Source organism: Pogona vitticeps, chromosome 5 (genome assembly GCF_051106095.1).
Source record: "Pogona vitticeps strain Pit_001003342236 chromosome 5, PviZW2.1, whole genome shotgun sequence".
NCBI lineage: Eukaryota > Metazoa > Chordata > Lepidosauria > Squamata > Agamidae > Pogona > Pogona vitticeps.
In genome coordinates this window covers 98,526,882-98,550,315 of record NC_135787.1, presented here as the reverse complement: position 1 = coordinate 98,550,315, position 23,434 = coordinate 98,526,882, and the positions used below count along the sequence as shown (strand labels likewise).

General features: G+C 41.8%; 1 protein-coding gene across 1 annotated transcript in view; it reads left to right on the top strand.

Annotated features, from left to right (window-relative positions):
- Window positions 1-23,434, top strand: part of VWF (von Willebrand factor) — a 172,954-nt gene that overhangs the window by 73,013 nt on the left and 76,507 nt on the right. The window contains exons 24-30 of the mRNA XM_020785775.3: window positions 1,248-1,367; window positions 2,186-2,342; window positions 4,012-4,170; window positions 5,395-5,530; window positions 17,476-18,815; window positions 20,062-20,181; window positions 22,936-23,079. Of these exons, the coding sequence (XP_020641434.3) occupies window positions 1,248-1,367; window positions 2,186-2,342; window positions 4,012-4,170; window positions 5,395-5,530; window positions 17,476-18,815; window positions 20,062-20,181; window positions 22,936-23,079 (2,176 nt within the window). The remainder of the gene's footprint in view (window positions 1-1,247; window positions 1,368-2,185; window positions 2,343-4,011; window positions 4,171-5,394; window positions 5,531-17,475; window positions 18,816-20,061; window positions 20,182-22,935; window positions 23,080-23,434) is intronic.

The window sequence follows — 23,434 nt, the reverse complement described above, 5'->3', positions numbered from 1 at the left end:
TGTTTCAGAGGTTAGTAGACTGCCTTCCTTTTACAACAACAGAAAGGGTAAATCCAGAATTTCTAACATCTTCCTGTATATATAGTTAAAGAATTTCTCTTTCATCGGTCATCTATTTTAATTAATCAGTCTGTTTATTGGATAAAATATAAATGATGATTGGTTGTTCTGGGTTTTTCGGGCTCTTTGGCTGTATTCTGAAGGTTGTTCTTCCTGACGTTTTGCCAGTCTCTGTGGCCGGCATCTTCAGAGGACAGCAGAGGACCACAGCACAGGTTGCTGTCCTCTGAAGATGCCGGCCACAGAGACTGGCAAAACGTCAGGAAGAACAACCTTCAGAACACGGCCAAAGAGCCCGAAAAACCCAGAACAACCATTAGATCCCGGCCGTGAAAGCCTTCGCGAATATATAAATGATGATTAATTATAAATTACTTAAATTTCCATGAGTGTTTTAAAAAGTGGAAATTTAAGAAACATATTAAATTAGATTTAGTTAATTGACCATTTGATTTCAATCAATAGTACATGCTTAATCTACTACATTTTTGTTATACTTACATGCATTTTCATAGTAGCAAAATGTATTTTCATATCAGCAAAAGGATGAAGAAAATGTATTGAATTATTAAATACAAGTAACACTCATTAGTAGAAAAAAATAAGCAGTTATATTTTTCATGTTTGGTAACAGTGTTTTCATAACATAATCAAAATGGCTTCAAGTGCCCAATTCATGAAATCTATTCATTAAAATTGGTGCTTTCCAAGTAATCAAAAAAGCTTCAGGAGACTGAATTATTAAATTCATGTCCTTTAAAATAATTGCTATTTCATTTATATTTAAATCCAGAAAGAGAGTTGCATTTTCAGTCCCTTTTATTTCAGTGGTAGCATTAGATGTATGTTTAAAATGGTAAGAAATTGGTAAGAAAAGTAGACTGAATTGGGCACCATAGTTGGAATTTTTTTTTAAAAAAAAAAATCAAATCCATACTATACTTTATTTGCTTTTCTTGTCCACCTACTTGTTAGAAACATGTTCCTATTAAATATGCCCAATCATAACCCATTCAGCTTGTATTTTTTCTTTAAAAATCAGATGCCAGATATTCAAATATTCATTTCTTGGGGTCAGTCATAACTGGGATTGCCACTGGGTTCATGTTAAATCAACACTAAAACAGTTTGTGTTTAATCACATTTGTTCTAAGAGTAATATATCATCATTGCTTCTGCTTATTAAGTTTTCTCAAGGGCAGAGCCTGGTTTCTTCGTTATGCGATGGTAACACAATGAAGCAGGTAATGGTGGAGACCTCATGCAACATCTTGAAAAGTGATCTCTTCGAAGATTGCAAATATCTGGTAAGCAATTTCTTGTGCCATTATCACAGCTTTTCTAGCTTTTCTCCAAACATATATGTATTTATATTTATCAAGGTATTTCTAACTCACCCCACATGAATAGATGTAAAAGTTGCATGGAATCAAGAAAGTCATCTAACTAAAACAACCTAACAATATAAAACAATTATATGTAAGGCAGTAGTTTCCAACTTTGGGTGCCCAGATGTTTTTAGATGAACGCTCCCTGGCCGGGATTTCTGGGGGTTGTAGTCCCAGAACTTCTGGGGACCCAAGGTTGGGAGCCAGTGCTATAAGGCAGTGCAGTGTATTGCAAAACAATTCAAACTATCTAGCAGTTCAAACAGAACAAAACCAGCTAAGTTTCAGATTAGAAACCAAGTCATAATCTAATTAGGTTTTGAATGCCTAGCTGTATAGTCAGCTTTCAAGCCTGCACTGAGATGAGCGCATTCTTGGTGCTAATCAGCAATCCAAGAGGAGAGCATTCCATAATCAGGGTGCTATACCTTAGAAATATGGCTTCCCTATGGGCGATCTTAGCTTTCTAATATATATATATAGCTGTAAAAATCATCATCCAGCGAAAATCACCCATAGGAAACACTGTTTTGCAAAGCGCTATGGTGATTGCAGAACCTAGTCGTCATGCAGATTAATCGTTTTGCGGGGTAATCGTCTTGCGAGGTACCACTGTACATACAGAAATGGCTTGGTGGGAAGTTGCTTGTGTGTGAAAGTGTATACATTTTGCTTATTGAATGTAATGGAAAGCTGCTTGTAAGGGGAAAGATTTGATTCTTTAAATTCTTTTGCAGGTTGATCCTGAGCCATATATGGATATCTGCATGTATGACACATGTGCTTGTGAATCCACTGGAGACTGTGCCTGCTTCTGTGATGCCATAGCTGCTTATGCGCACGCCTGTGCACAGAAAGGGGCTGTAGTTCACTGGAGGTCACCCACCTTATGCCGTAAGTGCTACTGCAAGAAAAATAAAACAAATTATTCAAAATAGAAGCTGTTTGTAAAGACAGAATATACTGCATCCTTTGACACAAGTTAATTTAGGAGAGGGCCATGACTATTCCTTTAATCCCAGGCCATCAATTGGGGGAGGGGGGCAGGAGAAAGAGTGAGTGTGAGAGAGAAATGTCCCCTGCTTTACTTGTCTTTCAGAACATCAGGCAACAGTAGTGCTTCTCTGTTGAGTCTTATGTGTGGTAGCATCGATGCTGGCAAGCCCTTCCACTGTGAGAGATGGCTGGGTATTCTGTGGGGCTAGTTCTGGTACCAGCTCTCTTTCTTAGCAGGCACACCTCAGCAAATAGTATGGAATACCATCACCATTCTGTGGTGCATGCTAATGAGGAATACTACAATTGTGCAGGAGATGGGTGGTCCATTAAATGCCACAAGTGGCCTCTGTTAACCTGCTTTAAAACATCCCCCCCCTTTTGGAAAGAAAATGTGCCTCAATATTACTTTCTAAGCTGTTCTGTTTTTCTGCTCTGCTTTCCTTTAATGCTGCTTGACAGCAGAAATGGTTATACATGTTGCGAGTTTTCCTCCTCTTCTCCTTCGCCATGCATCAGTATTTTTCAATTTGGTTTTCCATGTCAATGACATTTTGGGCCCTTAGGAGCTCTGTGCATCCTATAGGTCACATTTCACCCACACTCCGTATAGAGAAATCTGTCTTTGAGGAGAGGGACTGCCCATTTAAATAAGTGTCAAGTATGACCTGTGAGTATAACTCTGCAGTCAGAGGAGCACTAGATTATATCATTTTGGAGGGAGAGGGAATTGGTGAATTCTGCGTCTGCGCAGAAAGGTAATGTCCAAAGTTGGTCTCACAGTCAGCTATGCTACCTTTTATTTATTTATCTAATTTGTCAACAGCCCCTCAATGCAGTTAGCAAAAGCTACAGTTAAAACATAATGGCCAAAATTATACTGAGTTTTTATGCTGGTGCAATGCAATTAGCATAAACTTCGTTGGTAAACAGAGTAAGTGTTTACTGTTATGCCCTGATTTGTATGTCTTACCTTTCCATCTGAAGTGCAGCCATGGTAACAGAGTTACATTGTGTATAGAAAGCACTTTGGAAACATAAATGTACTATACTATACTGTAAGCATCCTTCAGTCTCTATAGACTATGGTAACGTGCTCTGAATAGAGGTCTTGGAACAGCATCTAGTGTGGCTGAGAAGGCCAATTTTAGAGTGACAATCCCTTCCACACTGAAGACAAATACAATCTGTCCCCTGTTCGGCTCCCTGATTTTGCTGGTTTCAGGACTGCCTTTTTGCCTTGGCCTGCTAAACAAGTGCCTCTTCAAATTGGGAGAGGCCATGATGCACTGCCTGCCTCCAGGCTGAACACTCAGATGTCAAGGTTTCCCATCTGTTGAGGTCCATTCCTAAGGCCTTCAGATCCCGTTTATGGATATCCTTGTATCGCAGATGTGGTCTCCCTCTGGGGCACTTTCCATGCACTAATTCTCAATACAGGAGATCTTTTGGAATCTGACCATCAGCCATTCTATTTCTAAATAATGTTATTATTTCACTTATTCTTGTTTCATTTTTATTCTTGCATAAAACAGATGTTCCATTCTTTCTTCTTCATATTTTGTAGCACAAAGTTGTGAGGACATGAACAAAGTAGAGGAAGGATATGAGTGTGAATGGAGGTACAATAGCTGTGGTCCTGCTTGTCCAAGGACATGCCAGCACTTTGCTCCAATGGTGTGCCCTCTAAAATGTGTTGAAGGATGTCATGCCCACTGTCCTCCAGGCAAGTATGTTCTCTTTGGTGCTGGCTTATGAGGAATATTTCACCATCAAAGCAGGTCATCATCTTCTGAAAGTACAGAATGACAAGCTGAGTTCTTCCCTTCACCTTTCACTTCTCTAGGCCCCTGATCAGCAGCTATATTGGATTATCACACAGCTGCAGAGGGTAGATATAGTGTAGAGTTGGTGCAGTATCATGGCAGAGAGATTGATCATGTTCAGTGAGGCTGCTGGTTGAAATCCCATCTCTGGTGTGAGATCTCAAGGCAGCATTAGGCCAGTCTTAACTGGTAGCATCAGGCCAGCCCCATATACAGCAGATAATGCAACTAATTTTCCTACAGAGCTCTTTAAAAGTTTATGGTAATAACATGTGTAAAATGCTTTGGACACTGAAGGTAGCAATATTATTGCCAACGGCCTCAAATTCTTTGTGAGACAACATGAAAATATTAAAACCAGGGCGCTTTTCTCTTTCTGTTAAGGAAGTAAGACTTTGCTCCATTTAGTCAAAGCTCAGGGAAAGAGCCATGCTGTTTTGAAAATGGTGGTGCTTCTGAAATTTCGCCGTACCTGTCAATTGTAACATATGGTATATCCTTCCCTCCTTTCTTGGGATGCTGCTGCCACCAATATATTGGTTAAAGGATGGGGATTTAATACTGTGTGGAGCCTCCCTGTTCTGATGAGTATTGAGTGAACAGATGCATCCATCATGGTGGCTTTACTTGGCAAAGCATCTCTTGGGTTCTCTTACAGCACATGGCTGAACTGTAACACAAGATTTGGGATTCGCTGCTCTATATGCCTTTCTTGTCTCCTTGGCAGCTGGATTGGCAGGTGATTCTGTGTGTTAACCAGATTTAGCCTAAGGCTTGCCATCTGTCTCCTTCCCTTTTTGCCTTTTACTGCCCTTCCTTCCCTCATTTAAATTTAGAAACTGAGAGGAATAAAGTACAATGTAGTTGAAAAGGAACTCCTTCTTTCCTTTCTCATAACACCCGCAAAATAATAAATAAGGCTGGAAAAACAGTGGTGATACCACCAGAAATGTGTATATGTAGAAACTGTGGTATCTAATTAGCTGGATAGTATCTCCTTGAAGGCTGATCCCCACAGCATGTGGGACTCTTTCATGTTTTCAAGAGAAAGCCACATATTTGATTTTGTTGTTGCTGCTGCTTTTTTTAAAAAGCTCTAATTCAGCCATTCTGTTGTGAAATAGGGAAAATACTTGATGAGATTTCCAATTCTTGTGTTGATGTTGAAGAATGTCCTGTGTGTGAAGTAGGAGATCAGAGGATTCCTGATGGGAAGAGAATCATTTTGAACACAGAAGATACACATCTCTGCAAATCCTGGTAAAATATGAATTTTCTGAGCAGGGTAGGATAGTTGGGACAAGGCAGGAAAAAGAAGAAAAGTGCATGTAGGTAAAATGCACAATATTGGCTTTTGAAATTGTTCCTGTATGATGGCTTAAATGTTTAGTAAGGAGTCCAGCAAGCTTTCCAGTTAGAGGTTTTCAGAGGATTATGCAGACTGGATGCAAATGTAATGTCAACTCTCTATTAATTGTGATTAACAAATTCTCAGGTATATTTCTGCTATCCTTACCTGGCTAATATACAACTTCCTTGGCAGTCTTCAATTACCCTAGTGCAATGGAAAACATGGGCTATGAGGACTCCTGAAAAAGCTGAGTGATCAGCATCTCTGTCTTTTTGTGCAAGACCTGTAACCATTCAGGGATGTTGGCAAGTCTTTGTTCCAAGTCCCAAATCTGAGTCCAAGTCTCTGGTAATAAGTCCAAAGTCTGAGTCCAAGTCTTTGGTACCAAGTCCCAAGTCTGAGTCCCTATTAAAAACAAGCCTTCCCCCCCAGAAAATAGGTAGGGGGATGGGTGGATTCCAAGTCATGAACTGAGTCCAAGTCATTGGGGGGAAAAGCCTGAGTCAAGTCTGAGTTGAGTCTCTGGTGTGGCTTAAGATTGACTTGACAGTGAGTTCAACAATGGCCATCCCCCATTACTGGTGAGTTGGATGTTCTGCTGTCCCATTCTCAACAGGTTCAATTCCTACCACCCCTTCTGGTATAACAGCAAAGTAACAGTTCTATAGAAAAACAATTTAATAAGACTAATACTCATGTCCCAATACTTTTTGCATATAGATACTAAACATGCTAGTATTAAACAGTAGAATGTTGTTATTCAGGTATAAAAGTGAATTGTACATTTCTGAAAGTATTTTTTTTTAAATGCTATGTACTGTACTCTCAGAACTACCTTGGTCAGGTGTGAGGTTGGAAAGCAATGGTCTAGTTCTTCTGGAAGATTAGATCTTCTAGGAACACTCATCAATTGCAAAATGTCTGCACCTTGTGGAAATTTTTTTCCAGTGAACTTGTGACACTTTTGCCAGCTCTAGCGCACTGCAGAATGACAGTGGCAACAAAGCTGTGATTTGGCTTTATAAAACAGCAGGTAGGATGTCCAAGACTTCTTTTCAAGGTAGTCAATGGTTCTTCTTCTTGGCTTCTGTGAATCACACTCTGGGTAATCCGCACATGCACGGAGCCTGATCGGAAATTCTAGAGCTTCTGCGATAGCAAAAAGATACATTAGTGAAGACCCCCTTCCCCTCGGTATATGTATCTTGGTGCCAAGGCTCTCCCTTCAGTTTGTTTCAACCGCTGCATTGAGAACCTCTACCTTTCCTTCTGTGAGAAACTGAAAGCGAAAGAAAAGGAAAATTATTCAATTCTTTACATTCATTCCTTAATTTAAACACCTATTATTTAATTATATATTTGCAGAACTAGAAGAAATACACTCCGGCCATAAGGCCGAAGCGATTCCTTCCCCCCCACCCCACATTCCTTAGACCAATTTTTGGTTCATGGCCTCTTCTAGCCTGTTTAAATGCTGTGTGGCCTGCAACAAAAAGATTCCACTCTCTGATGGCCATGCAAAATGCAGGGGAGCTTGACGATGATAATCCGTTCCATTAAAATTGCTGTTAAGCAAAATCGTCATCAAGCGAAAGTAAAAAACCCATTGGAATGCATTAAAAACTGGTTAATGCATTCCAATGGGGGAAACACCTGCTCATTTTGCAAAGATCCTCCATAGGGGAAACCATTTTCGATCACTGTCTTCTGGAAATAGGTCCGGAAAACAGCGGGAGGCCATTTTGAAAACCCAACGATCAGCTGTAAAGGTCATGAAGCGAAAAATCAGTTCCCGAAGCAGGGACCAAATCAACGTTAAGTGAAAAAACCCATAGAAACACCAAAGTCCAACAGGGTCATCATCAAGCGGGGCACCACTGCGCCTTTTTTGCCTCAGTGAAATTCATCAAACCTCATCGTGTCTCGATTGTAAAAACTTTAAATGTAGAGTCCTCCACAGCCACTTTTCTCAGCTTAAATTGAAGCTCTGGGAGCAATCTCTCCAGCCGACTAATCCCATGGCACAATCACCCTGTAAGTCCATATCTCAGGCTAAGGCCATGGACAAGGCAGTCTCTGAGGTGGCGAAACACTGCCAGGTGCCTACTCCTTCCTGCTCCGATTCCATACCTTCCACCTCTACAGTCCTGCGAGTTCAAAAACAAAACAGTCGAAGCCAAAGTCCTCAACATCAAAGGCTGCACACAAGAGGAAACTGTCCACGGACGCTTCCTTGGTGCCTGAACCCTCACTTCCAAAGAAGGCTAAATCCTTGAAATTGAAGCCTCTTCCAGACATCTCCCCAACTCCGCAGCCACCAGAGTCTGGAGATCTCATCAGTGTCAGTTCACTTTCAAATGAGGAACCACTTCCATCTCATCAACAGTCTCCCGCACAGTCTCCTGAATAGGAACAGCGGGTCGACCTGCTGACAGCCTCTCCTGACAGCCGGCATCAATCTTCAGGCTCTTTGAGTTGCCCTACCAGACACTGAAGCTCAACCAGACACTGTGCCCTACCCTGCCCCTTTAGGCCTACCACTTCGGCCTCCAGCACATCAGCAAAGGCATCAAGCCCTCAATCATAGAAATGGAGTATGCTCAGCACCATCATTGGGATGTTCTTTGCCCCGATTGGTGCCTGATGGAAAAGCCCACTAAACATCATTGACCAGCTGTTTTTCCTGGTCTTGGAGTACAGCCACAACATGCCGCCCCTCCTATGGAGGCTTTGGGGTCGAAGCAATCCTGTTGTCAGGATTGCTCTGAGATTATTGGCGCCGCGTATCCACCGGCACTGGAAAGGTCCAAGCAAGCCAACCAATATTCCCTAGCTCTTAGCAAGTTTTCAGTTCTGGCAAGTTACTACTTCCTGGCTCATAGGAAGTGGTCATCCTGCTCAGCATTTCCGGCATCTGTCTATTCCACTATGATACAGTATGGTTCATCAATGCCTTTTCCATCTCGAGAATGGTCTCAATACCGACAACAACCTCCATTCCAACACACTGATTCCTTTGATATGGACAACTCTCAACATTTAACAATGTCCATGGATGCACCCATGGTCTCCGCAGCAGCTGAAGACCCTCAATATCAGCTCTTGTCCACGGGTGTACCTTCAATGTCGATACAGTTGAAGACTCTCAATATCGACAGCTGTCCACGGACACCCTTTGACATCGGCATCTCAAAGTCGATACTGATACTTCGAAGATCAGCCTGTCGATGTTGACGTCAATCAACAGTCAGTAGACTCACGGCACAATCCCGAACACTCTGAACATGGCTCTAGACCTCAAACGGCATCAGTATTACTAACATCTCCAGACTCAGATCTGGCAGATACAGATCCTCCAGCTGAGGATTTTCAATCGTACGCCCAGCTAATGGTCCGTATGGCTAAGTCCCTTGACCTCCAGATTCATAAACCAAAAACTGAACCAGCGGATCACCTCTATGACCCCCATCTCTAAGGACACTACAACACCAGTCCATATTTCCATGCTACCATCCCTTCTCAGCACAGCACACCACTCCTGGACCAAGCCAGCATCCTCCCATTCGGTGTAGAAACGCATCAACAACCTCTATTGGGTGAATGACCCAGGTGCTATTTTCTTACAAAAACAGGCAGCACCTAACTCTATACTTGTCAAAGCATCACAATTTCACTCTCGACACAGGCAAATCCTGATACCACCGAATAAAGATAGCAGGTATATTGACTCAATGGGCAGATAGCCGTACTCTTCTGCTGCCTTTACCAGGAGGGTTGTCAATTATCAAGGAGCAATGGGTGCCGATCAATGTTTTCTATGGGACAATAGGTCTACCCTCCTAGAGGGCAAGAAAGTACTTTTTCAAACCTTTCAACAAGAAGGCCTTTTGGTGGCAAAACAGCAGATGTTATTGGCCAGACACATGGTTGAAACCACATCTAAATCAATGGCCACCTCTGTAGCCCTTAGCCATTTTTGTTGGTTTAGAACCGCTGGCCTAGCGGAAGATGCATGCGCACACATTGAACCTCCCATTCGATCGTGTAGGCCTCTTTAATGCAGAGACAGATGATATTCTTGAAAATATCCAAAGGAAAAGGACAGTAGCGAGAAGCTGGGGCATTTATCCTACTTACCAACAGCACCCTCAGTGTACCCAATTGTGCCACCCTTACAATTCATACAAGAAATTCCAACAACAACTCCAAAGGCAGACATCCTTCATGCCTTATTACAAACAGCAACCCTATTGAGCCAAACTATGTCAACAGGTGCAACCAGGTGCAATGGCCACAAACACAAACAGCACATTTGACATCCAGCTGGCCGAGACTCCAGTGCCACCTCAGAACAACCTCCCTCCCGCCCTCTGGTAGCACTTACCTATGTGGGAAGACATCACCACAGACTCTTGGGTCCTCTCCATTGTAAAGAGCGGGTACCCCATAGAGTTCCACCAGCTTTCTCCTCCGTCCTACATCACCATGATGGAGGTCTCCGACCTATACTCAACCTCAGGGAGCTCATCACTACCACCAAGTTCCATATGGTTACTCTTGAGTTTGTCATCCTTCTGCTACTCAGAAAGGACTAGTTTGCAGTAATAGATCTCAGAGACACATATTTCCATTTCCAGGCCTTACCTCCGCTTCCAACTAGGAGCTCATTCTTTCCAATTCATAAGACTTCCGTTTGGACTTGCAACAACCCCCCGTGTCTTTACCAAATGCATGGCACCTGTAGCAGCATACCTCAGATTTCACAAGATCCACATCTTTCCATACATTGACAACTGTCTCCTTGTGGCTTGCTCACATCACAAAGTGTGACGTGGAATCTCCTTCACCCTGTCCCTCCTCAGGGATCTCGTCCTGGCAGTAAACCTTCAAAAATCCAAATTACAGCCCACAAGGCTAGTTCACTACACAGGAGCAGTTCTGGATTCAAGACATGCATGGACTTTCCTTCCAATGGACAAGCGTACCAACTGACTAAACTTACTCAGTGTCTTTACTCCCCACTCACTTGTATCTGCACTGACAGTCCAACATGTCCTGAGCACTATGGCGTCCATGACCTCAGTAGCCCAACATGTTTGCCTCAAAATGAGGTCACTTCAAGCATGGTTCCTGGCTTCATTCAACCCCATGACACACCCACCACATATGTTGTTGCAAGTCACTTCAGAACTTGCTTCCCAGCTGACTTGGTGGCACTCTGCCCAAAATCTAATGGTGGGATGGCCTTTTCAACAGCCACAGTCACAAATCCAAGTTACCACAGATGCCAGCCTCACCAGCTGGGGTGCTCACTGTCAATCCTTACGGATTCATGTACAATGGTCACAAAGAGGAAAGTTGCTCCACATCAATGAGCTGGAGTCGCTAGCAGTAATAAAGATTGCAAAGCCTTCAGAAATGACTTTACTGGCAAAATGGTTCAGATAGCCTCGGACAATGCTACTATAATGTACTATATTCTTTAAAAAGGAGGTACCCATTCTCCAGGCCTCCTCTATCTAGCTGTGGACCTCTGGGAGTGGTGCCTAGCCCACCACATATGCCTCACGGCAATACTTTTTTCCATCTCTGTCTACTTCACAAGAAAAGATCCTCCACATCTTGGATGTGAGAACGGCTTTTGCTTTTTATATAGCCTGTACTCAACCTTTCAGGTGCTCAACTCAACTCTTTTTCAGCTATCAGCTTCCTGGTAAAGACCTCCAGGTTACCTCACGAAGGATAGCCAAGTAAGTTACCTCCACCATTCAGCTGGCTTATCAACTTGTTGGAGTTCCAGTGCCACAGAGTATCTGCCCTCATTCTACCAGGGCATTGGCGACTTTTACGGCATTTCTTAGTGGCGTTTCCCTACAGGATGTCTGCACCTCTGCCAGCTGGTCACAGTTGTCCACATTCATCAACCACTACAGATTGGACATTCAGCAGAATTCTGCTGCTGCTTTTGGGTGTGCTGTGTTGTCATCTACCTTGGCGTGACACGCTCCTCCCGGTAAGACAGCTTGTTAGTCACCCTGGGTGTGATTCACAGAGGCCATGAAGAAGAACAACGGGTTATCTACCTGTAATTGCAGTTCTTCAAGTGGACCTTTGTGAGTCACACGTCCTGACCCAGCCTCCCCTTTGCCATGCCCTGTTCCTTGTATGCGGCAGTTGACATTACTGGAGGGAGAGCCTTAGCACCAAGGGACATTTACCAAGGGGGAGGGGTCTGCATTAATGTATCTTTTTGCTCTTGCAGAAGCTTTAGAATTTCCGATGAGGCTCCACACATGTGCGGATTACCCACAGTGTGAATCACAGAGGATGTAGGTATGTCAGAATGACAAACCTGTCATTCCCACCTCCTTCCCACATGACTTGCAACGTCTTAGAGCTAAATCATTACCTTTTTTTTTTTGCCACAGTCATCTTATGGAAATAAAGAGGTACAGGGACTCCTTAAAAACAGGCAGTGCTGAATATGGTCTGTGCACCTGTTGTGAAGTCTGGACTCAAGCAGAAATGAATAGACTGTGGTGCTTTTTAAAAAGCAAAAAGCTATTTAGATTGCCAAAACGTAAGGCTTTGGGGTTTTGCATTCAATAGCCTCTATAAAAAGGATAGGGGGATTATTATTGACCCTCAAGATTAAAAAAGGAAAGAATATTTGTTCATTTCCTTGTTCTCATTGATTTAGGTTATCTTGACATGAGAAGACATCTAGGTAAGACATTTTCAAGCCCCATGAGATTTCTTTCCTCCAGTATGACAGAAAAACAGGAGTGTCCCCCCCCCGGTCATCAAAGTCTTTTTGTTTCTTTTGCTATTTGCACAAAACACCTCCAGGGCAGTTTATGCAAAACTAGTGTCCTTTCCCTTTAAGAAGCAAAGCAAACCACACACACGTGCAGACATGGAAGAATAACTGCTTGATCAAAAAACTATGAAGAGCTCACTTAACAGTCCAGATTTTAAATGTGTATGAAACGAAGCAGCAGTTATAGTACTGCATTTTTTGCACAATTTGTACAAATTGCACACATTTCACAAGGTGAGTAATTTGCACAAGTTCTGCAATTTTTCTATAAACATCAAGTCAATATCACCCTGAGAAATTGCAAATGTACCTCCTTGCTTGTGAAGACAAGATAAGCAAGAATTTACAGCCGAGAATTTCTCGTCTCTGTTTGCAGCTCTTCAGCGTATAATTTCAGATTTCCCTTAGACTGGACAGAGATTCTGTTTGTGGGTGACACAGTTATTGAGTCTGTTCAAGTTTTAATCAGAACAAAACAAGACAAAAGCCGCCCCGAGTAGACGTTGTCTAGAGGGGCGGGGTAAAAATTGAATAAATAAATAAATAATAAATAAACAAAAACGAACAGTGCTCCCATAGCCCCAATGTAGCCTCAAAAGAAACGGAGATATAGGTGTGTTTCAGAAGAGCCTCGTGGTGCAGTGGTTAAACCGCTGTACTGCAGCCAAAACTGTGCTCACAATCCGGGGTTCAATCCCAGTCAGCCAGCTCCAGGTTGGCTCAGCCTTCTATCCTTCCGAGGACGGTAAAATGATTACCCAGCTTTCGGGGGGGGGGCAATGTGTAGCCTGTATAATTAACTTGTAAACTGCCCAGAGAGTGCTTGAAGCGCTATGGGGCGGTATATAAGCAGCACACTTTGCTTTGCTTTTCAGAGCAGCTGGCCATCTGTTTGTTTGCACGTGCACACCATTCGTCCAGCAAAGAAAGCCTGCCACATAACTCTAGGGTGCTGATTCCAGGGTTATTCCCTGCAAAACCCTTTCTTTGCATATCTGGGGCTTATCCACTCCGTATAGACCCTTCTTCTAAATACTGAGTGCCTCTGAAGACAAATGCTGGCATTGCTAACCAGCACCATAAAACCAGACAACTGAAAGTACTATGTAGTTCAAGAGAGATTGTCAGCCTACACCATCATTTTCCAAATGCCTGTTCATAATTTATTGTACTTGCCAGTAGTGTGTGACTTCTGTTCCCATGCAACTCTGGAATGTTGCAAACATTTATGAAGGTCTGCCTCACCAGGGATAGATCAGTGCGTGTAGCTGTCACCTAATTTACATGGCTACACCATCTGTACAAACAATAGAAAAGTATTTGTATAGTAAATATCCAAAGGAAATTGGAAGCTAAAAGAACAGCGTCCACCAAATATTACATCAGGATTAAAATAATAAATTACAATAGTCCTAGAACTCAACATATTAATTCCAAAAATTCTTAACCATAGTAACATTATGTCATCTTCAGTGATGTAAGTGAATTGAGGGGTGTTGGTTTTTTCCCCCAGAGATGCCTCAGGAGGACTACAGATCCCATAATGCAGTGGTTTGCTAGAGATTGTGGTTTCAAAGTGAAAAGTATAACACAAGATATCATCTCCAGAGAAAAAAGATACACATTCACATCAAAGAACGCTAACCGTGTGGCGAACCAGTACGTTTTGTTATCACTTTCAACAGCACCTCTTTATCAAAACACTAGAGAAGTTTTGCTTGAAAGCACAGTCCCAACAAAAGGCTGCACAGCTCTCTTAGCTGTGCTCTCCTTTTGGCCATACAGGTCCTGTTTTCAGCAGTGGGGTTCCTGGTGTTGTTGGGTTATAGCTTTCCAAAACTCTGTCCACTGGCTATGCTGGCTTTCAGGAGTCGGCAAAAAATATCTGAAGTGCTAAAATTAGGAATCACTTGTATAGAATTAGTTCTTGTGAGCATATGTATGGATGCCTTTGCTCCGAGGTATGGGCACACAGACATAGCACAAGGTGGAAAACATCTTACTTACTTTTGAAATTGGGATAAAGTAATGCTTCCCCCCCCCTTGGGAGGGTGAAGTGAAAACATTAATTCATTAATTTCAAGGTGTCATTTCCAAGCTCTGGACCCTATTTTTGGTTTGCCTTGCAGGACTTCTTTATTTGCTACTTTGCCCAGATAGCCTATCTGACCTAAAACATCTTCATATTTTCCCCTCGTTGAAGTGAAAAATCTACTAGGATTCCCCTATATTTGGTGTATGTGTAACATTTCTAATGCTATTCTCAATAACCTGCTGGTATTCCAAACTACAGAAGAATGTAATATTAATAAATATCAATCAATCAGAGGAGATAATATTAGTTAATAAATATCAATCAATCGGAGGAGAAAACATCTGAAGTAATTTTCATTAGTAGAGTATGGCTGACACAGTCTAAAATAAAGTGTGGGTTTGGGATTGAAATAGCGGGATAACAAGGCAGATCTCCCCTTTGCATTGCCTGCTGGTTCCATTGACAACTACAAAGGGTGAAGGAACAATTTTGTTAGAGGTGTCAGCCCAGCAGATCCTTACATTTGAGATTCCCTACCATCACGGATAGCAGTTAGAGAGGCAGCTACAGCAGCTACAGGGCTGCTGGCTGGCCAGTCCAGGACTGGTCTTACAGAATGGAGCAAGACTACATTGGATTGCCCTTGGAACATCCTGTTCCAGGCCCTTCTGCCTCTTATCACCAGCAGGAGAAGCGCTGGCAGCAGCTCTTGGTTCAGCAGGGCATAGCAGAGGCCCCCCTTCCCAGTGACACTTCCTGCTGGTAGAAGCCAGTGAAGAGGCACCAATATGCCATCCTACATTTCTCCAACATTTGAGGTTATGCTTGTGCCTGTAATTTGCTGTTGTTGCTCAGGCTAATTGTTAATCTTCATACAGATCTTAAAAATAAAGATGGGATATCTTGGGAGTAGGTAGATCCTCTGAAGCCCAGAAACATGCCAGAGGCCAATGTGAGATCTAAAACAAGTGATTTGTTATGATGGGTTATTATTTGGATTATTATAATGTTAGCAGGCACAAAGCTCAGCAAATGCATTTGCTCACCAAAACTGACACCACTTAATTTGCAGTATGCTATTTATGGTTGATGTCCATGGAAAACCACTGCAGCAATATAACGAAAGAAGTTAACCAGGAGATGTAAAAATTCTTTGTAGATATTTCCATAAAATGTGTGGATTGATTATGATCAAAATGAGTTAAATAAATTATTTTAATCATGATTACAATCAGTAATGAAGAGTTGTTACAAATTTTGAATTAAATCAAGGGTCCCATGGATAGGTCATATGTTTCCCAAACAGTGATGTAAATCTGACCAATAAACTATGTTAATTTCAACTAAATAGAATACATCCTTATTCTTTTATTTCATTTTCACAATTAGAAAGCATCTCTGTGTTGCACTTTATTCATTTTGACTGTTCTTTTTATCTATGGCGGGGAGGCTTTAAAACAATAGAATTTCTTTTATGACTAGTAGCTTTGGCAGTTTTCAAAGCTGAATATAGCTTGGTTTAGGTATCTTGCAATGGAATCAGAGGTTGGGAGTTCGATTCCCCACCGTGCACCCTAGAAGGCAGCCTGTGTGGGCATGGGCAAGGTGCCCCCAGAAGAAGAAAAGGATGAACCACCTCTGCACACACTTTATCTAGAAAACTGTGGAAAGGGTCACCATAAGTTGGAATTGACTTGGTGTGCAATTATTATTATAGGGATACAGGAACCTTGACAATGTTGTTTTTTCTCCTTTCTATTGTTGATCCTTTCTGTTTTGGACCTTCAAAAAACAAACAAACTAGCAAGCAAAATAAAATTTTCAAGATGGTAAGGGTGAGGTACTGCCTGGGCAGACTAAAGAGCAGTTTATTTCAATAAGGCAAAATGATGAACTTGGCGTACTCTGATACGTAGATTCAGTGCATCAGCTTTACTGATGGGTGAAGAAGAGGAACAAGCCAAAATAGGTTGAGGTAAGAAAGCTGAAGAAGTAGCTTCTCCAGGCCCTTGTCCTGCCATTTGTCTTTCTCGTCACAACAGTGAGTGGGTGATGAAGCCAACAAGTAACCTAGCTGGTGCCTGGTGGAGCTTCTCCTTTAACCATAGTTCTGTTGCCTACAGTCCCAGTTTGGATAACGGATGAATCAGGCATATGAGTGGGCTATTCCTTTGTGGTGATGGAGGTTTTGGATTTTTTTGGACTGCAACTCACAGAATTCATTAATAATTCCCTGAGGCAGAATTCTGGAAGATGCAGCCAGAGAATTGCAGCATACAGAGCAACTGCCAGGGAGCCGCGAGGCTACACAGAATGGGTGGCTTTGCAACCCCCTTGAAGCTTGCCACTTCCAGACAGTGCCATGGCAGTTCCCTTCTTCTTGAAAGGGGAATAATAGTGTTGAGGGCCCACACCTAGGATGAAAGCTGTTCTGTAAGTTGCAGATTTTGGGTTGCGTCTCTCAGAATTCTGCCTGGGGAGACTGTTAGTGAATCCTGGGAGTTGCCATCTAAAATTTCTGAAAAGCCTATCCCTACTGCCTGGAAGAAAGGTCCCTTGAAGCCCTAGCTGAGTTGATTCACCCACTGCTCACTTGTTACTGGAACCACAAATGGTGAATAAACTAAATATGTAACTCAGCCAGCTGCTCCTCCAAGGACTGGTTGAATCATTTTGCCCACTTCCTACTTTTGCTGTTGGAATAGAGAGAGGTAGGTTGTTGCCTTTCTTCATGGGGGGGGGGGGGCTGGAGTTACTTGCCATGATCTGCAAGGGAAAGTCACAATGGGCAGAATGGCATAGAGTTTCAGGGGGGCAGTTTCAAAAGGAACCCACCCTGGATCATCCAACTCTCCAGATATGTCCCAAAAGACAATCTGGCCCCCGGAACAATTCTGTCCCTCACTCTTGATATAAACTGTAATAGATTTAAAGTGAAATACTGCTGTTAAAGCTGTTTTTTAAAAGAAGCTTACCTTTCTATGTCTTTTTACGGTCAGTCATTGCGAAGGGCGAAACTTGACATGCCATCCGTGTGATCCAGGAGAGGCTGTTGAAGTCCAGATGACAACCACGATTGCTCCGGAGGATGAGGTGACACGTGAATATTCTTGCAACAAAATGATGGACCTTGCGTTCTTAATAGACGGCTCCAATAAGCTTTCAGAAAGTGATTTTGAGGAGCTGAAAGCTTTCATAATTGGAATGATGGAAAGGCTCCACATCTCCCAAAAAAGAATTCGCCTCGCAGTCCTGGAATATCGCACTGGTTCACACATTTACCTTGATCTTAAAGATGTTAAAAAACCATCTCAAATGAGGAGGATTGTCCAAAATATAAAATACACTGGTGGAGACATTGCTTCTGCAAGTGAAGTACTTAAATATGTTATACATCATGTGTTTAGGAAGTCTCCGCGGACAAATGCTCCCAGGATTGCTGTGCTACTTGCTGCTAGCAGGGATCCAAAGAAACTTAAACCAATCTTCCCACATTTGAAAAACAATCAAATTACTGTGATACCGATTGGACTTGGACCACATGTGAGCATTGAGCAGCTTGAACTACTTGAACGCCAGTCACCGAAGAACAAGGCTTTCATAATGAACAGTGTGGCCGAGTTAAGGGAACACAGGGACGAAATAATTAATTACTTTTGTGGTCTTGTGCCTGATATAAGTGAATTATCTGTTCCGCAGACACCTGTTCCCACCCTTCCTGGTATCACTGCTGTGACAGTACCTGGACTACATTGGGAGTTTACGCAGACAGCCCCAACAGAATTTTCCATTTCTATTCACAAGACCATTGACATTATTTTTTTGGTTGAAGGATCTGACAAAGTTGGCAAAGAGAATTTTGATTTGGTCAAAGAGTTTATTGTCCGCACAATCAGAGAAATGAACATAGGAGAGGAAACTATCCATATTACCATCATACAGTACTCGTTCACATTTACCGTGGAATTTTCTTTCAGTGACCAACAATCCAAGGAAGTCCTGATTAAGAAGGTGAGGGAGATCAAGTACCAGGGTGGGAATGCCACCAACACTGGGAAAGCTCTCAATTTCATCTCTGAACAAACGTTGACAACAGGCGGTAGAGGAAGACGGCAAGTACCGCACTTGGTTTATATGGTGACTGCAAACCCTGCCACAGACACTATCACCCGCCCGCCCACTGATATCAACGTTATTCCCATCGGGGTAACTCCTAACGTGAATATCCAAGAGCTGAAATTGTTAAGCCAGCCACAGACGCCAATAATCTTTGAAGGGTTTAATAAACTTATCGAAGAAGGTCCTGACCTGGTACTGAAAACATGTTGCTCAAAGGAAGGTAATATCTGCCTTTCCTCTTGTTGATTAACTGATTTCCATTTTATGAGTCTTACTGTGACTGTTCTGAGAACATCTTCTTAGAGAGGTAATATATTTCTTCTTTCCTGGAGTCATTGAATGGGGCCCTCCCAAAAGCAAAACAAGATATTTGTGCTGTGATACAAGCTACTGGCAAGCTGGTGTCGTTTTGCCACGGTCCCCCCCCCCCAATCCCACTTCTGTTTAGTTTGCAGGGTTTGTAATGCCTTCAAAACTTGTTTCACCTCAGATAATGGAAGAGCAAAGGGTTGCTGCTGCCGTTATTGTTGTGGTTGTGGTTGTTGAACTTATACATTAGAATAATTATCTTCAAACTGGGTTTCTTTAGACATTTATCAGGAATGTCTCTTTAGCAAGATGATCAGTAATGAGGGGAAATGGCAGTGCAAAACAGGTGATTCACAATATTGAATATTTCCCTCCAGTGCTCATCTTTAGGAAAAAAAAATGAACAAACATACAAGCTGGCATCAAGGCCTGAACTGCGTAGGTTTCCTAGAACTGTTCTCAGTAATATTGCTGATATGTATAAGGATTCTTTACCAGACAGCTTGATAAAAGAACAGTTTCCTCTGACAGTTTATTAGAGCTTTCTACTGTTTGTCCACAAAAGATTCTACTTTACTGTGTCTTTTTGAGCACAAACAGACATTATAGATAGTCCACAATTAGAACAGGAAAATCCTTAAGTGGTGTTCCTGTCTCATGCCGCAGCAGGAATGGCTCTTACCTCCTGGAGTACAGAAAACAGTCTGCTTGGTTTTGTGGTTTTTCTCCAGGACTATCACAGGCTTTCTTTGATGTATGATTTTTCTTATGCAAAGCACTGCCTCAGTCAGCATTCTCCAACATGAATATGCTTTTAGTTCCAGTTTGGGCTATTTCCTGTTTCTGCTTTAAGTAATCATCATGATCATGATCATCATGCGCCATCAAGTAAATTCTGACTTATGAAGACCCTTTTGAGGGTTTTCCAGGTGGAAAGTACTCAGAAGTGGTGTGCTTCCAGGAGTACTCTGAGGTTGTACAGTTTGCCCAAGGCCACATAGGCTAGCTTTACTTGCAGGAGGCACAGTGGGGAATTGAACTCCCAACCTCTGGATCCACAGCCGCATAGCTAAACTACTGAGCTATTCACCCAGCATCTCACTGAAGACATATTACTGCCTGACTAGTTTCTTAGTTTTAATAACTTGTACTTTCAGCAACTTGCAACAAGCCAATAGATGTGATATTTCTTCTGGATGGAAGCTCAAATGTTAAAGAATCAGAGTTTGAGAAAATGAAAAGTTTTGTGAAAGCATTTATTGAGCACACTGATATTGGTGAGTACAACATATTATTCATTACTGTATTTTAAAGATTTATGGTCCATATTGATTTTAATTATCAAAAGGCAAATAAAATGATTCTTGGAACACCTTTTCTGCAAACAACCAGAATTCTACACTATGTTGACTAAAATTCTGTGCCTGGAAAAGCTCGACACTTACCATGGGTCTGGCATCATGAGTAAGAGTACCATTTTAATGATAGTAGCATTGCCTTCTATATTTGCTCATGTGTTATTTTTCTTGTCATATATGGGGCATTTTCATATGGAAGTATTCAGAATTCCCCACTGCATCAATTAAGAGTATAGTGCATTCTTTCTGCCGTATCATCACTATACTCTCCTATTCCCGTTTATTTGGTATACATAGATCAGACTTATTGGCCACATAATTAGTTTTCTGGCATGTCAGTGCAGTGGCAGCTGCCAGCATAACCAGTGGATCAGATCGTTAAAGCAACTTGTTTCTCAATTAGGAATTTGGAAGGTGATTGTAAATGCAAAGCATTATAAATGAATATTATGAATATTTGTGACGCAAATGCCTTCAGTAAGGATACTGTTATTTGTGGCATATTTACGTGTTGTTAGCAAAAGGACCTCCCTTGAAAACATTAGGAAGTAATAAATCACCAGGGGTAGATGGACTACTGATAGATCTCTTTAAAGCCATAGAGAAAGACTCTCTCAAAATCCTAACAGGAATATGTTCAACAAATATGGAAAACAATATAACGGCCCACAGACTGGGGCCGTACTGAAGACAGGAGATGCCAAGGAGTGCAGTAACTATAGGACCATTGCTTTATTTCCTCATGCAAGCAAAGTGATGCTCAAGGTTTTGCAATAAGGTCTTTTACCTTATATGGCGCGAGAAATCTCTGATGTCCAAGCTGGAGTTTGAAAAGTAAGCGGCACTTGAAATCACATTGCAAATACCCACTGGCTATTAGAAAGCACCAAAGAGTTTCAGAAGAATATCAGTCTATGCTTTATAGACTACAGCAAGGCATCTGACTGTAGTTCATGATAAACTATGAGTTGTTCTGAAAGAAATGAGTGTGCCTCAGCACTTGATTGTCCTGATTCATAACTTGTATGGTGGACAAGAAGCTACTGTTAGGGCAGAATATGGAGAGATAGAATGGTTTCGTACAGCCAAAGGTGTCAGGCAAGAATGCATTTTATCCCCTTATCTGTTCAGTCTGTACACAGAACGTATCAGATGGAAAGCCAGATTAGATTAAGATGAAGGAAGAGTGAAAACTGGGGGAAAAACACCAATAATTTAAGATATGTAAATGACACCATCTTTATGGCAGAAAGCAACAATGACTCGAAATGGTTGTCAGGGAAGGTGAAAGAAGAAAGTGCCACAGGAGGATTGCAGCCGAATGTTAAGAAAAAGAAGAAAAAATTCATGACTACTGAAGAACCACACAACTTTAAAATTGACAATGAAGAAATTGAAATAGAGATTTTTCTATACCTTGGTTCAATTATCAATCCAAATGGAGACTGCAGAAGAGAAATCAGAAGAAGACTAGGAAGGAACTCGAAAAAGGTCATCAAGTGTAAGAATGTGTCATTGGAGATAAAGACCGAGATCATCCACACCCTTGTACTTCTGATCACCATGTACAGCTGTGAAAGCTGGGCAGCTCAGAAGGCTGACAGGGAAAAATGATTTGTTTGAAATGTTGTGCTAGAGGAGAGCTTTGCGGATTGCCAGATTGACAAAACTCATGGGCTCTAGAGCACATGGCGTCTGAACTATCACTGAAGGCAAAAAAAATGTTGAAACTCAGGCTGTCCTACTTTGGCCACATAATGAGAAGACAGGATTCTCTGGAAAAGACAAGAATGCTGGGAAAAGTGGAGGGCAGCAGGAGAAGAGGAAGACTAAATATGAGATGGACAGATTCCCTAAAATAAACCACAGGTTTGAGTTTGTAATAGCTGAGCAGGGCTGTTGAGGGCAGGACATTTTGGAGAGCACTCATTCATAGAGCCATTGGATGGCCATGAGTTGGAGGCTTGACATGACATAACAACAACAAGCAAACTGAACTTGCTTCATGAGTGAAAAACAAAACTCTATACATTTGGTCTAACATTATCATTATAAACTTGGATTAAAGTTATGATATTTCTAAATATATTTGAATTTTGCATATCACTTGGAAAATGTGGCATATGCACCATGCTTCATATACACCATGCCATGGTGCTTCATTCATCATGGCATCTCTGCCTGTCTGTAAACATGTCTGCTTTGTCTTCAGTTGAAGATGGACACTAAGCCACAGGTAGGGTTTGCACCTGCAGGAACATAATGAAAAGGAGCCTGAAAAATGTTTGTCCCTTATGTTTGGTTGTTGAAAACTTGCAGATCCAAACTTTTGAACCGATTGGTTCCTTTGGTAAAGAGTAGCTGAAGGGTGGTTGAAGTAGTTTTATGAAGCATAGTATGTGCATTATGAACACATTTTTCTCATTGCTTTCAGAAACTAGAGAGTCACAGTAACAAATGAAGCACACACACATATATGGATGCGTTTGGCTGTTTAGTCCTACCATCCATTCAAATACAGACAATGTGCATTAACTTTTAATCAATCTTGATATGAAGTTTACAAATGTTCACCTTTGTTAGATTATGTTCAGGCCTCATTGCACACTTGAGAATTGTCAATCTACTAGATGTTTGTTTATTTGTTTGTATATTCTGTCGTTTCCTTTTCAGGCCATGCTACAACTCAAGTGGCTGTTCTCCAGTATGGAAAAGCTAGTGTTTTAGAAATGTCATGGAATACACCCCAGGAGAAAGCAAATCTTTTGTCTGTGGTGAGCAAGATTCATCAAAGAGAGCAAGGCCCCAGCAGACTTGGTATGTGATTTGGGATAAAGAGTCAGGGAAGGTTGTTTCTCCCATTTGTTTATTTCTAAGTAGGCTTATTGGGCGGACTGCACATGCATTTGCTTATTTCTTTAAAGCAGTTCTTCTCCCTCTTTTCTTATTGTGCAAGGTGGATTACTGCACCTGGACTGACAAACATAACAATTTTAAAAAAATAACATTATAGCCTAAAAGTCATTTATCAACAGACACCTTCAGAGCTGCCAAATGTAGTCAGTGCACTGATCAGAGTACAGGTCAGTTCTGCCCAGCTACATTGGTATCCATAGAATATTGCTGTGACATAGGAACAGTGGTTTTGAGATCCTCTGAGTATTGAGAGCAA